This window comes from Mixophyes fleayi, chromosome 5, assembly GCF_038048845.1.
Source record: "Mixophyes fleayi isolate aMixFle1 chromosome 5, aMixFle1.hap1, whole genome shotgun sequence".
Lineage (NCBI taxonomy): Eukaryota > Metazoa > Chordata > Amphibia > Anura > Limnodynastidae > Mixophyes > Mixophyes fleayi.
The window spans coordinates 275,925,556-275,942,406 of record NC_134406.1 but is presented as its reverse complement, the minus strand read 5'-3'; the positions used below and the strand labels follow the sequence as shown (position 1 = coordinate 275,942,406).

The window sequence follows — 16,851 nt, the reverse complement described above, 5'->3', positions numbered from 1 at the left end:
CTGTACACGTAACATGTAACATCCACATACTGTCCCTCAGTGCGCTGTATATAATAATACATAATAACCTGTACACGTAACATGCAACATCCACATACTGTCCCTCAGTGCACCGTGTGTAATAATACATAATAACCTGTACACGTAACATGTAACATCCACATACTGTCCCTCAGTGCACCGTGTGTAATAATACATAATAACCTGTACACGTAACATGTAACATCCACATACTGTCCCTCAGTGCGCTGTATACAATAATACATAATAACCTGTACACGTAACATCCACATACTGTCCCTCAGTGCACTATATATAATAATACATAATAACCTGTACACGTAACATGTAACGTTCACATACTGTCCCTCAGTGCGCTGTATACAATAATACATAATAACACGTACACGTAACATGTAATATCCACATACTGTCCCTCAGTGCACTGTATATAATAATACATAATAACCTGTACACGTAACATGTAATATCCACATACTGTCCCTCAGTGCACTGTATATAATAATACATAATAACCTGTACACGTAACATGTAACATCCACATACTGTCCCTCAGTGCACTGTATATAATAATACATAATGACACGTACACGTAACATGTAACATCCACATACTGTCCCTCAGTGCACCGTGTGTAATAATACATAATAACCTGTACACGTAACATGTAATATCCACATACTGTCCCTCAGTGCACTGTATATAATAATACATAATAACCTGTACACGTAACATGTAACATCCACATACTGTCCCTCAGTGCACCGTGTGTAATAATACATAATAACCTGTACATGTAACATGTAACATCCACATACCAGACTCAGGGGCAGAGATTTGATGACCTTATATTCCTTGTTGGGCTCCAGTTTGTAGAGATACCGGTCTGTAATTAACAGTCCTCTGTCCTTACACTTGTTAAAGCGATTAATCTAGAAGGTGATACAAACAGGTAGTATTAGTAGTATTAGTAGTATTATTAGTAGTATATCGCACAGACCACCTCATCCAGCATACACAGGCCGCACCCATAATCTACACGTATGTTACAGTGACCAGACACAATGATCCAATGATTCCTGACACGTGTGACCAGAGCACACGTATGACTAGAGGGTGATAATCTGCCCCTTGGTGGGAGGGACGAGAGGGGGGTGTTACAATCTCTCTCTTCCAATGTCTCCTCAGCGGACCCTGACTGTGCGTCCTGCTGATAAAGTACTTTGTGATATTTCTACATTTAATGCAAAATGGGGGTCAGAGCGCGAGGACACCAGTAATATATGGAAAGTTATTCATTGCTCATCACAATGACGGTTATGGACCGTGACCTGTGGTCTGCAAGGCAGCAATAAGCATATGCACTCACACTCACCATGTCCACTCACACTCACTATGAGCACTCACACTCACTGCAATATTACCTGTTTCTTAATTATGTGAACTATAATAACTTTTATATTTCTGTTACTACGTAGTTTCTCCTATTGAGGAACTCGTGTTGTTCCTGTACATCATGTAGGGTGGAGATGTCTGACAATATGTAAAACTATAATAAATACACAGAGATCTCATCTCCGATCCCTCAGCCTCACACAGAGGGAGGAATAACCTGCAGAGGGCCGGAGACTACTAATATATCACTAACCGCAGAGGAGGGAATAGGAGAAGCCCTGGACTGAAGACATCGCTTACATCCGACATACACAGCCTGTGAGTCAGGTCCCACAATCTGTTATTGTCGGATACATCAGACATTGTACTGAAACTACCACTGTGCACCATGACAATGTTACACTGACACTGGGATTCAGGACCACGGACAGTGACAGGAGGAGAGGATTAATCTGCAGCAGTGATGGGTCCTGACTGAGGAACATAGATCCATCACTCTGTATTATACACTATATACTATATGTATATCAAATATATATCTGTATGTGATACATTTATCTCCAGTATAATACCTGTATGTGATACATTTATCTCCGGTATAATATCTGTATGTGATACATTTATCTCCAGTATAATATCTGTATGTGATACATTTATCTCCGGTATAATATCTGTATGTGATACATTTATCTCCAGTATAATATCTGTATGTGATACATTTATCTCCAGTATAATATCTGTGTGTGATACATTTATCTCCAGTATAATATCTGTATGTGATACATTGATCTCCAGGTATAATATCTGTATGTGATACATTTATCTCCAGTATAATATCTGTATGTGATACAATTATCTCCAGTATAATATCTGTATGTGATACATTTATCTCCAGTATAATATCTGTATGTGATACATTTAACTCCAGGTATAATATCTGTATGTGATACATTTATCTCCAGTATAATATCTGTATGTGATACAATTATCTCCAGTATAATATCTGTATGTGATACATTTATCTCCAGTATAATACCTGTATGTGATACATTTATCTCCAGTATAATATCTGTATGTGATACATTTATCTCCAGGTATAATATCTGTATGTGATACATTTATCTCCAGTATAATATCTGTGTGTGATAAATTTATCTCCAGTATAATATCTGTATGTGATACATTTATCTCCAGTATAATATCTGTATGTGATACATTTATCTCCAGTATAATATCTGTATGTGATACATTTATCTCCAGTATAATATCTGTGTGTGATACATTTATCTCCAGTATAATATCTGTATGTGATACATTTATCTCCAGTATAATATCTGTATGGGATACATTTATCTCCAGTATAATATCTGTATGTGATACATTTATCTCTAGTATAATATCTGTATGTGATACATTTATCTCCAGTATAATATCTGTATGTGATACATTTATCTCCAGTATAATATCTGTATGTGATACATTTATCTCCAGTATAATATCTGTATGTGATACATTTATCTCCAGTATAATATCTGTATGTGATACATTTATCTCTAGTATAATATCTGTATGTGATACATTTATCTCCAGTATAATATCTGTATGTGATACATTTATCTCCAGTATAATATCTGTATGTGATACATTTATCTCCAGTATAATATCTGTACGTGATACATTTATCTCCAGTATAATATCTGTATGGGATACATTTATCTCCGGTATAATATCTGTATGTGATACATTTATCTCCAGGTATAATATCTGTATGTGATACATTTATCTCTAGTATAATATCTGTATGTGATACATTTATCTCCAGTATAATATCTGTATGTGATACATTTATCTCCAGTATAATATCTGTATGGGATACATTTATCTCCAGGTATAATATCTGTATGTGATACATTTATCTCTAGTATAATATCTGTATGTGATACAATTATCTCCAGTATAATATCTGTGTGTGATACATTTATCTCCAGGTATAATATCTGTATGGGATACATTTATCTCCAGTATAATATCTGTAGGGGATACATTTATCTCCAGTATAATATCTGTACGTGATACATTTATCTCCAGTATAATATCTGTATGTGATACATTTATCTCCAGTATAATATCTGTATGTGATACAATTATCTCCAGGTATAATATCTGTATGGGATACATTTATCTCCAGTATAATATCTGTATGTGATACATTTATCTCCGGTATAATATCTGTATGTGATACATTTATCTCCAGTATAATATCTGTATGTGATACATTTATCTCCAGGTATAATATCTGTATGGGATACATTTATCTCCGGTATAATATCTGTATGTGATACATTTATCTCCAGGTATAATATCTGTATGTGATACATTTATCTCTAGTATAATATCTGTATGTGATACATTTATCTCCAGTATAATATCTGTATGTGATACATTTATCTCCAGTATAATATCTGTATGGGATACATTTATCTCCAGGTATAATATCTGTATGTGATACATTTATCTCTAGTATAATATCTGTATGTGATACAATTATCTCCAGTATAATATCTGTGTGTGATACATTTATCTCCAGGTATAATATCTGTATGGGATACATTTATCTCCAGTATAATATCTGTAGGGGATACATTTATCTCCGGTATAATATCTGTAGGGGATACATTTATCTCCGGTATAATATCTGTATGTGATACATTTATCTCCAGTATAATATCTGTATGTGATACATTTATCTCCAGTATAATATCTGTACGTGATACATTTATCTCCAGTATAATATCTGTATGTGATACATTTATCTCCAGGTATAATATCTGTATGTGATACATTTATCTCCAGGTATAATATCTGTATGGGATACATTTATCTCCGGTATAATATCTGTATGTGATACATTTATCTCCGGTATAATATCTGTATGTGATACATTTATCTCCATCCGTGTAGAAAGTTATCTCACATGTATGTTGTGGTAACTCACCTTTCGGATGTGACAGGAGAAGAGGATGGAGCTGTGACCATCTTTCATCCTCAGAGCCTGAAGCATTTTGTAGAAGTCTGCGGCTCCGGTGGGATTCTCCATATCCTGCATCAAAGGGACACCAGAGAGAGCGTGAGGAACTGGAGTCAATGTATGGAAAGAGGAATTACAGCTGATAATAGAAACATTATATAACATGGATATATCTTCACATGTGGTCTTATGGGGCTTGGTAAACTATTAATAATGTGTAAATTAGAGAAAATGACATAACTGTATGTTCGGTCCTGATGTGATTGTTATAAAAATATAATCTACAGAGGATCGCCCAGGGACCAGGTAAGTTACTTGTTACCAGTACAGACAAGTATCCCCCGGGTAATAGAGCGTCAGTAAGCTGGCCGGGGATTATTCCTGGATTGTGGTGATAAGTGGCCAGAAAAATGAATCTATTGTCACAGACTGATAAATAGACTCCTCTGTCTGATCACCTCTCTGCGCCCACACACAGGCCCCTACTTATAAAATGACAGCATTTTAACACGAACTCTGACAATCCTTATCACAAAGGCTTCCTCAGGCTCCTCTGCCCTCCTGCACACCTAGCAGCACTTATAGCTCATGTAGGTGTGTCCCGTGAGAGTGTACCGCGCAGCGCGAGAGGCGGACCAGGTGGGAAGTCGCTGCAAAACTTCACGCAAATCAACAGCCGATTCCACAGAGGTGCAAAGTTTCCCTTTCCCTTGTCCATAAAGCATGGTACTCGCCCATGGGTAGAACTTATAATCTATGAATAGGGCGGGTAGGATGACGCCCAGGTCATCCAGTTCTGGGTGTGGTTGGGGCACTTGTGGGAACACTTAACGCCAAATTTTGCTATCAGAAAGCTTACAATATTGTGGTGAAACGTGGAAAATGCGAAGATTTCTCTGAAAAGTTTGGAAAATTCTGCTGATCAGTTCTCCAGTGTTTGTGTATCAGCCCCTCACACACCTAGTGTGACATGACAGCTACTGGATGACTGCACTCTGTGAGTGTAACGTGTGTTTCGCTGGTTGTATTGTTATGTGTATGTAAAGAGGTTTGAACATGGAGCCATCACACAGGTCAGGCTGCTCCCGGGATACTCACACAGACCAGGTAGTTCTGTTTCCACGCTCGCTGGTAACCAACATCTTTCCGTAGGTCCTGTAGCGCCTCCATTGCACAGACCTTCGACTTAATCTGCACCATGTCGGATGGAGGAATATTCTTCACTATCTTCCTGGCCCGCCATCTGCGCAGAAGGAACACAATGGAAGCGGCGTTATAAGACAACGGATACAAATACGCTGCTCACAAGGCAGCCTCTCAATTCACAAACAAATACTCCCATCACTGAGGTACGAGGCTCTCGCATAGTGGATAAATTATTCACTCTATATCAGTTTATTCACCACTATGTTAATATACTTTTCCATCAGTGTCTGGATTAGAAATGTAACTTGGTATAAACTTCCTAGAATGTCTTATTTATTCAGGGATATATATTTAAAACTAGAGATGCTCAGGCTCAGTTCCCCGAGAACCGAACACACCCGAACTTAGAAGATCCGAGTACCGAGCCGGCTCGGTACTTTTGCGCGCCCTCGGAATTGAAAACGAGCAAAACATCACCGTTACATCGTCGGATCTTGCGAGCTTTGGATTCTATAAGTACCGCCCTCCACGGCGATCCAGCGCCATTTCACAGAGGGACACAGAAGGGGTAGCACAGTTTTAGGGAGTCTCTAGTGCAGTTGGGCAGCGTCATAGGTAGAATAGAAAGAGGAGGGGTAGCAGAGTTCTTCAAAGTCTCCAGTGACATTCAGGAGAGCTCCATTGCTAATTGTCATTGCTGAAATAGAAATACTAGGGCTGACAGGCTTGGTCTTGTATGAAAATAATATTGTGACCTGTGAGGTATTCAAAATTGACTGCAAATTACTTGAAATTAGTGTTATTAAGGTTAATAATAATGTAGGGGAAAAAAAGCAAATTTCTGTGATTTTAGCAAAAAAAAATAGGGATTTTAGGAAAACAATCGAGATCCAAAACCAAAACACGAAGTTAATCTAGATCCAAAATTAAAACCAGAACACGGGGGTCAGTGAACATCTCTAATTAAAACCATGTAAAGCTCTTTACGATGTTACATGTTATCATTGATCAACCACCGTAACCTGCAGGAATATATAATGTACATGGGTCACTGGGTGACTGTATAACTTTACCTTCCTATAATGTCCCGCTCTTAGAGGAGATAAATACAGGATATACAATGTATTTCACAAGATAACATGAAATCACATTAGTGCAACAGACGTAGATATATAACAAAAATATTTTGTGCTCAATGTTTCAATCTATTACAAACTGTTCCTCCAACATCCCATATGGTGACCCCACAAATACCTTTTAAACAGATTCCTGCAGAGTTCCTGGAAGGTCTCCAGGACGGCTGGTGGATCCGGCCACACCACGCTCTTCCCATAATCCTCCATATCCCGAACATTCTCAAATCGCTTCACCGTTTCCATCAAGTGGGACCTGACCTTGTAGCACTTGTAGGAACTCATGATCTTATAAACGGCCTTCAAACGCTTGTACCGCCAGCGGGCCAGGGTCCCGCGCCAGACCTGCGGGGGAGGCAACAGAGGCGTTAGTGATGTGTTATATACTATAGTGCCACGTTCAGTGTGTGCGTTATACGGGTGCGACCAGCGATTATCCTGAGAACGCAGCAAACTGCGGGGATCATTTTTATATTGCGCATTCTCTGGCTTCAATAAAGTGATTAATTCAGGTGGACAGATATAATGCTGGATACAGTGATAATATTCTTCCTTATAATGTACTTTAGTTATTGCCTCTGGTAACTAAATGCTGAAATAGGAAACTTATAAAAAAAACACATGCCTCAGTGGGTAACAGTAATTTGCACAATATTGTTATGAATTTCTTTGGTGTTCACTGGTGGAAACAAAACACCCAGTTTAAAGTTATTTCTAACTTATCTACTTGTGAGCTAGAAATTTCAGCCGACAGGTATGAATTCAGTTTGAAAAAATTGTAGTCTGAGCTCTAACTCTCCTGCCCCCTTCCCCTCACACCTTCTCCATTCCCTAGGGGGCGACCGGTGTTACTATTAGCAGCAAAGAATATCATCAGTTTGAATGTTGCTTTGGAACTATAAGAGGGTAGAAAAAATATTCTAAATTTTACCCGATCTCGTTATTAATTGGGAGATGGATCAGGAGACGGTAAATACAGGGTCAGTAGGAAGCTATTGTCAGACTTCTTACCCGCATATACGTGTGAGCGGGGAGTGTCCAGTGATTTTTATCTGATACATGTATGTGATACATGTATGACTTAGGTGTGATCACAGATTGTGAATGACAGATGTAGATCCCCTATAGGAGACCTGATATGAATGACAGACACTTATATAAATCCTGTCTTCACACTGACTATATCAGAGGTTCCGTGAATATCAGTGTAATACAAAAGCCACTTCAATCTGTGCAGAGAACACATTAACTGTATCCAAGGTCTTGATACAGCCGGATATTATAAAGGTTTCTATGGCACAATGAGTGAACGTCAGGAATCAGCATCCTGCGGCTTTATATATATATATAGCATCCGGCTATTGAAACTCTCCCACACAACCAACAAGACAGGAGTGAGTCACAGAACCGCAGATCTCTGATCAATCCTGGTCATGGAGAACTGCAAAGACCCGGAGGAAAGGGACTATATATATATATACATATATACTCTGCGGGTGGATGACTGTGATTATAATACACTTACACTGTGCAATGAACAATACAACTGTATATTAAATGCCTTATTTTTAATATCAAATGTATTGTACATATACATTCTAACACAGGACTTTTCCACTTAGATATTGGGTGTAACTTATTTTAGCAGAGTAACTGACTGAGCGGAGTAGACAGAAACTGCAGTGAATAGCTGACCACACGGGTGTAAGTGGACCGAGGGATCAGTGATACCTAGGAGTGTCCTGATACGAGTTGTGGTCACACACTCAGTCAAGTATCTATTGAAAACGTATGTGTTGAAGAAAATGTTTCATTTGTTTTAGAAATGAGCAATTAGGGCAGCACGGTGGCTCAGTGGTTAGCACTTCTGACTTACAGCGCCTGGCTCATGAGTTCAATTCCCAACCATGGCCTTATCTGTGAGGAGTTTGTATGTTCTCCTCGTGTTTGCGCGTGGGTTTCCTCTGGGTGCTCCGGTTTCCTCCCACACTCCAAAAACATAGTAGTAGGTTAATTGGCTGCTAACAAATTGACCTTAGTCTGTGTGTGTCTCTGTGTGTATGTTAGGGAATTTAGACTGTAGGCCCCAATGGGGCAGGGACTGATGTGAGCGAGTTCTCTGTACAGCGCTGCGGTATCAGTGGCGCTATATAAATAAATGGTGATGATGATGATAAGCTGATTCTTTGTGTATGCTGAATATATGTTTTTTTATTGAGACGTAATGTCTCGTGTGTTTTGCATGTTATGCCGTTAAGGTGGGTGATGTGGCAATCTGTATAAGCTCCAATATTATTGAAGGTCCTGCTGGTGTCAGACACTGTACGCTGTAAAGAACAGAACCACTTTGGACTTCACTATAATCCTGCATTATACTCCATGGGCTGGATTCAGTGAGATGTACGCCCATTTGTGTAACGCTTTTTTTGCACAGCGTATGCTCAGAAAGGTGAAGATACAGTTAAAAAAGTATTTTTATTTGTGCGTAGTCAGAGGCATAAGTAGCTGATGATGACGACAAACCACTTCTTATTAAAGTTTTGCGAATGATCCGCAGACTTTAGTAGTCGCTCTGATATAGATTAGAAAGTGCCGAGAGTGTTGCAGTATAGATACAATTTTTTTTTGTACACATGTCGGAAACTTGTTCCTGTTGTATTAGGTTATTCACGTTTAAATGATGCTTCATAGGAATTGTGTTCATAACATATAAAATAAAAGGTTTTAGTACAAGTTGGACCTGTGTCTGAAGGTTATGTTAGTTATACAGCGGACACATCTGCTGCTCATTCAGACTAGACGTATATCTCTGAATACGACGTACATACACATACACTTGTGTTCCCCTCTGAGTCAGACCCATGTGCATCGTTGTCACTGATTTAGAAATAAGTCTGCAAGAAAAGGGATCTCTGTGTTGTGCAGTCCCCACCTCGCAGGTGATAGAGAAGACCCCAAGGCTGCTTGTGTCCTGCAATGGTGCTAGACGTAGAGTCTTGTCCGTATGTCTCCTAAAACTATTTACTCTTCCACCTCTGTTCAAACCTATAAATAATTTCTCCAGTATCCACTAACAAGACCCTGTCTGCCCAGAGAGACCTGGGGGTATATTTACTAAACTGCAGGTTTGGAAAAGTGGAGATGTTGCCTATAGCACCAATCAGATTCTACCTGTCATTTTGTAGAATGTACTAAATAAATGATAACTAGAATCTGATTGGTTGCTATAGGCAACATCTCCACTTTTTCCAACAAGCAATTTAGTAAATATAACCCACAGTCTTATATGTATGGGGTCATGTCAAATCCCCAATCTTTCTATGGTTAATCTACTGGAGTCTTTTTTCAGTTTTAACAGGTTTTCCTTTTTGAAACTACCTGAATGTCTGCTCAGTCTGTCTCCTCTTACGGGTGGGGTTGTCGGGATCCCTCTCTTAACAGTTAACCTGCGTGGTCCCGACATTGCCGCTTTAAATACAAATTCATTGAGGGCGCACTGACGTCAGACACTACTGCTGGACACCTGTGCATTCGGAAGAAGCTCCTGTCAGTGTTTTGCTAGGATGGGATATCTGGACAGTCGCTGATCAGGTCAGTCTATGTATATTCTTGTCGTTTTCTTCTCAAATCGGTTTTCTTTTGAAGGTGTCCTCAGCGTCGGATTTATCACCATCAGCGAAGAGACTACTACCGCCTCTTACTTATTGGCCTACAATGCCCCTGACAATAGAGTTACCAGCAGACAAAAGGATACATATTTATACAAACAGCTCCAATGTTCTGTCGTAGATGAATTAGGGCTGAGGTCCCCCCTTAACTCATTATATCGTGCCCCTTACTAGTGATAAAGGATAACGACCTGCGTTAAATGAGTTTATATCCTAATCTGTCAATGCCGATCATTTAGATTTTGACATGATGAGGTGTGACTGCCAGCAGAGATTATTATCTGACCAGGGTCAGCCTGCAGATCTCATGACCCAGTACCCCCAGACCCCTTATACTGACACCGTAACATACATGACGGTGAACACAGCCAGTACACCGAGTGCAGCACGAGGACGCCAGACCATTGAATAATCAATCCTGACGGAGCGGCTCCTACCCAGCCTCCTCTGCTCTGATTAAACCTGACAGGAGTATTCTACTAACTTACAAACACACAGAGCTTCAAGGATGCGAGAGAGGTGAAGGGGAGGCGGGAGAAGAGATTTCAGGGGGGCTTCCTCCTCCTCTCCCTCCCTCACACCTTCACCTATTTCTGGAGATCATTCGCCCCCGGGGAAGTCGGGGGACACTCAGGATTGTACAAATCAATGGTGACAGCTCAGAGGAGAAAATGTAAAACTCATTTTTTTCCCTCTTCTTCACTTTCATGTTGTCTGCACCTAAAGGAATCGTCGCAGTGATTCTCTGTGACGTTCAATCAACCAGCGCAGACTGTCTGATCCTGGAACCAGAGAGCTTGCAATCTTATACTAGATACTTTGTCTCTGTAGAATGCAGAGATCATATAATTACTATCCTCCCTTGTAGAGTATATGGCCGATGAGTCACAGACAGAGAAGGTGAACAATGGATATTGGTTGGACGAAGAAATCATTTGTAACTACTGGTTTTGGATCTGAAATGGACTTTTCTTGACTAGGCATTCACCAAGACATGACCAATATAAAGACTGCACAGACTATGTCTATCAGATCATATCTACACCTGTGGACTGAGCTTTGGTTGCCAGCAATAGGGGGAGAATGTAACAACTGAAATTAAATAAAGAACTTAACAATAAACTGGAACAGACACACAGCAGTTAGTGTATTGGGTAATGCAAATGTTTTAAAGGTCTTGGAACAGCCGACCACAAACATGCTGGTGATATGATCCTTTATTATATAGGCTTATTAGAGGCCTAGAATAACTGTGTCTTGTCCATCTCTACATGGAATAAGGGCCCTGACAGGTAAAGACATCTCAACATTGTAGTGGACACCTCACAACCAATGAAGACGGGAGGTCCTTCCTCAACTGACCAATCCCTCTTTCAGGAGAAGGTGAGATCAGTATATAAGCCCCAGCTAGAAAGTTCCTGGGGCGCAATTGTGAATCTTTGTTTTCAGCCTTTACCATGGAAATACGTCAAGATAAAAACTTTACTACATTTTTCTTTCATGTTTTCTTTAACTTTGGAGAAAAACTAATCTCTTATTTTTTAGAATTAATTTCAGCTTATACCTCAAAATATTGCACAACCCCAAAAGCCTCGCGGCCGAGGCTACAGCCTAGGCAGCTTATTGGATAATCAGACTCTGACCGCAGGAGAACGGGCACCCTAAGACCTCTCCTATGGCCAGGTAGAACTCGTACACACATTTACTGGTTTTCCACTGCAATGTATTAGTCATCCTGTTTTCTACCAAGATCACATAATATTCATATGTTTTGGACAAAGAAGAAGGTACATTATGTGCCTGATGCTGAGCTGGATGCATTACAAAAACCTCAGAACAAATAGTGTATTTATGCCCATAAGCTCCCCATCAGCCGCGTATGAGCCAAGTTGATGTCAGACTTACACTCAGCCAGGTCAGAAGCACAAGAAAAGTTTGTTAACTATATTTGTTTTGGTAGCAAAAAAAACCGCATTCACTATTAAGTTTGGTTTAATAAGACAACAGTGTGTCATACAGAAGGTGGAATGTTTATGTGTCTGTGCGGGTCCGTCTCAGTGTGTGACGATGCCTTTGTTCTACAGGTGATGTGAAACTATAAGTCCCAGCATGCCCTGCCAGCTATTGGCTGGCTATCTACTGATAACGCATGCTGGAGTGTCATAGGATGGCCAGACCTGGTCTGAAGTATTTATGTGAAATATGCAGCTTTTACTCCATCAGTAAATTCTGCCATAAGTCATACGTTTTGTGACAGAGTTTATGAAAGTTCTTCTCTCTTAGTGACATCTCTGGACCTGCACTCTCAATGTGACATCATCTCTCTCAGTGACATCATCTCTGGACCTGCACTCTCTCTCTGTGACATAATCTCTGGAACTGCACTCTCTCTCTGTGACATCATCTCAGTGACATAATCTCTGGAACTGCACTCTCTCAGTGACATCAACTCTGGACCTGCACTCTCTCAGTGACATCATCTCTGGACCTGCACTCTCTCAGTGACATCATCTCACTCAGTGACATCATCTCTGGACCTGCACTCTCTCAGTGACATCATCTCTGGACCTGCACTCTCTCAGTGACATCATCTCACTCAGTGACATCATCTCTGGACCCGCACTCTCTCAGTGACATCATCTCACTCAGTGACATGAACTCTGGACCTGCACTCTCTCAGTGACATCATTTCTGGACCTGCACTCGCTTAGAGACATCATCTCTCTTAGTGACATCATCTCTGGACCTGCACTCTCTCAGGGACATCATCTCTCTCAGTGACATCTCTGGACCTGCACTCTCTTAGGGACATCATCTCTCTCAGTGATATTATCTCTCTCAGTGGCATCATCTCTAGACCTGCACTCTCTTAGTGACATCATCTTTCTCAGTGATATATCTAGGCCTGCACTCTCTCAGTGACATCATCTCTCTCAGTGACATCTCTGGACCTGCACTCACTCAGTGACATCTCTAGACCTGCACTCTCTTACTGACATCATCTCTCTCAGTGACATCATCTCTCTCAGTGACATCATCTCTCTCAGTGACATTAATCACCAGCACGCATCTCATATACACTGAAGGAGTGACAAGAAATAAACATCGTACTGGGTGGATGAATATTAGAGCTGGATCTATCACATATCAAGCATCATATGTCCGGAGGAGCCTCTCACCTTCTGGATCAGAAGCACAATTATAGGGATTAACTGCGCCCGTTCTTGCTCCAGACTGAAGAGGGTCTGGGGTGTTCGGATGAAGACTTTTGTGTATCCATAAGCCACATCATCCCCGAATTCATGTTGGTCAACCAGAGCTTTGGTGGCCTCCATGTCAGAATCCATTAGGTGATTGGGCCAAGTGTACTCGCAGGTCATCTTGTATCTATACCACAGAACAATACTGTTGATTATATATTCACATACGGTGACATGTATATTTGTGTTATAGAGTGTGACCTGTGTATGAAAATAACATTGCTGAGGGACCTAATACACTAATCAGACTTCTGTCTATTACCAGATACAATGGGAACATCCTATTTCACAAACAAATTCTAGGAGCCTCCTCTGACATGACCTTACCAAACCCAAATATGAGGAGCCTCCTCTGAAACGACCTTACCAAACCCAAATATGAGGAGCCTCCTCTGACACGACCTTACCAAACCCAGATACCAGGAGCCTCCTCTGACATGACCTTACCAAACCCAGATACCAGGAGCCTCCTCTGACATGACCTTACCAAACCCAGATACCAGGAACCTCCTCTGACATGACCTTGCCAAACCCAGATACCAGGAGCCTCCTCTGGCATGACCTTACCAAACCCAAATATGAGGAGCCTCCTCTGACACGACCTTACCAAACCCAAATATGAGGAGCCTCCTCTGACATGACCTTGCCAAACCCAGATACCAGTAGCCTCCTCTGACATGACCTTACCAAACCCAAATATGAGGAGCCTCCTCTGACACGACCTTACCCAACCCAGATACCAGGAGCCTCCTCTGACATGACCTTACCAAACCCAGATATGAGGAGCCTCCTCTGACATGACCTTGCCAAACCCAGATACCAGTAGCCTCCTCTGACATGACCTTACCAAACCCAAATATGAGGAGCCTCCTCTGACACGACCTTACCCAACCCAGATACCAGGAGCCTCCTCTGACATGACCTTACTAAACCCAGATACCAGGAGCCTCCTCTGACACGACCTTACCAAACCCAAATATGAGGAGCCTCCTCTGACATGACCTTACCAAACCCAGATACCAGGAGCCTCCTCTGACATGACCTTACCAAACCCAGATACCAGGAGCCTCCTCTGACATGACCTTACCGAACCCAGATACCAGGAGCCTCCTCTGACATGACCTTACCAAACCCAGGTACCAGGAGCCTCCTCTGACATGACCTTACTAAACCCAGATACCAGGAACCTCCTCTGACATGACCTTGCCAAACCCAGATACGAGTAGCCTCCTCTGACATGACCTTACCAAACCCAAATATGAGGAGCCTCCTCTGACACGACCTTACCAAACCCAGATACCATGAGCCTCCTCTGACATGACCTTGCCAAACCCAGGTACCAGGAGCCTGCTCTGACATGACCTTACCCAACCCAGATACCAGGAGCCTCCTCTGACATGATCTTACCAAACCCAGATACCAGGAGCCTCCTCTGACATGACCTTACCAAACCCAGATACCAGGAGCCTCTTCTGACATGACCTTACCAAACCCAGGTACCAGGAGCCTCCTCTGACATGACCTTACTAAACCCAGATACCAGGAGCCTCCTCTGACATGACCTTACCAAACCCAAATATGAGGAGCCTCCTCTGTCACGACCTTACCAAACCCAGATACCAGGAACCTCCTCTGACATGACCTTGCCAAACCCAGATACCAGTAGCCTCCTCTGACATGACCTTACCAAACCCAAATATGAGGAGCCTCCTCTGACACGACCTTACCCAACCCAGATACCAGGAGCCTCCTCTGACATGACCTTACCAAACCCAGATATGAGGAGCGTCCTCTGACATGACCTTACCCAACTCAGATACCAGGAAACTGCTCTAAAATGACTTTACACAGGTACCTGAGTAGGAATCTGTCGTAGTATTGTCTGTATGCAAATCCCGCCCTCCTGACGCGAACGTTCTCCAGGAGACCCAAATATTCCACCTGGTGGAGACATCTCCGGTCATCAAACAGAATGGCAGACTTTTGTTCATTAGGCTTCACACACCGCACGTAATACGGCTCCTGCGAAATAAAGACGGAGAAATTCAAAGGTCACAGCTCTTAGGAAACAAACAAAACAGTCATACAAGTAATCTACATCTTCTATCCACCTTCCATGACCATAACATATATAAGGCTGGGGAATCCAACATGACTCCATCGTAGTGGACTTCGGGTGGGTTAAGAGCGTTTGAAGAAGGGGAGGTTGATGTAGGGGTGTACAGCTTTTGGAAACATTCGGATGAGTGCAAACAATGGGGTACACGTACATTTGGATGTACGTCTGGTTTGTTTCGCGTAAATATCTGCCATTTCTGTACTGCGGATATGCAGATTTTGTCCCATCTTACAGTTATGACTCCTTACTACTGGTGAGGCAGAACGGGGGAGGGAAGGAGCTGGGGGGGCGTAGGCCGGGCACAGATAGGGCGAGTTCATATAACATGAACGCAGATATAGACGCACCCATCCGGAGACTTATATCTTGCGAGCGCTGAAGGACTGGGGCAATGAGACGCAATGATGATGATGACGATTAGCAGTACTAGCTAGTCACTTCCAATTGTCTGACTGTGGGATGACCCCTCTAGCTGATAGCGCTTACATCCATAGTGCGGCTACATATTATATGGTAAATGTAACGACATTTATTAATAACTGTCTAAGCTGTAATCTCTCTTGTGAGTGTGGCAGTGTATTACATTATTATATTACGGACAAATAGGGTTATTAAATTTTAGCATTTATTACTAACACTGTCACGTTGCATCTCTGTGCTACATGATCTATGGGGGGTGTAATTATACACACTAGTCCTGACGTAAACTGGGGCATAGGCCAGCGCTGTCCAGTCGGATGCGTCTTGAGATGCGTCCGGCTGAACGTATGTACGTAAATACGCTTTGTTCATGTGCATTATTTTCTGCTTTTGTTTGGGCACAATGGGTGAAAATCTACACAAGCTGCAATGGGCTTCTCAGACCAATGAGTTGAGTTCTCCTGAATACAGCCCAGCAGGCGTACAGTGGGTGGTTTGGAATCTGCCCTGTTGCCCTGCGCTGTATTGCCTTGAGCTGCCCCCATCAGAAAGGGAACTCACAGTAATAGGGAGACGCAGGATGAGGTGAGGGTTGTGTCATGGAGCACAGGGGAGTGGATGACTTGTAGCTGTAGGGCCACAGTGTGACAGCGGAGAAGGG

General features: G+C 41.8%; 1 protein-coding gene across 2 annotated transcripts in view; it reads right to left on the bottom strand.

Annotated features, from left to right (window-relative positions):
- LOC142159363 (unconventional myosin-Ig-like) overlaps positions 1–16,851 on the bottom strand; it is a 135,152-nt gene that overhangs the window by 62,316 nt on the left and 55,985 nt on the right. For both annotated transcript variants that reach the window (XM_075214182.1, XM_075214181.1), the window contains exons 16-21: positions 15,507–15,673; positions 13,571–13,778; positions 6,845–7,068; positions 5,543–5,687; positions 4,412–4,516; positions 840–953 (exon numbers count right to left, since the gene is read on the bottom strand). In XM_075214182.1, coding sequence (XP_075070283.1) covers positions 840–953; positions 4,412–4,516; positions 5,543–5,687; positions 6,845–7,068; positions 13,571–13,778; positions 15,507–15,673 — 963 coding nt within the window. The remainder of the gene's footprint in view (positions 1–839; positions 954–4,411; positions 4,517–5,542; positions 5,688–6,844; positions 7,069–13,570; positions 13,779–15,506; positions 15,674–16,851) is intronic.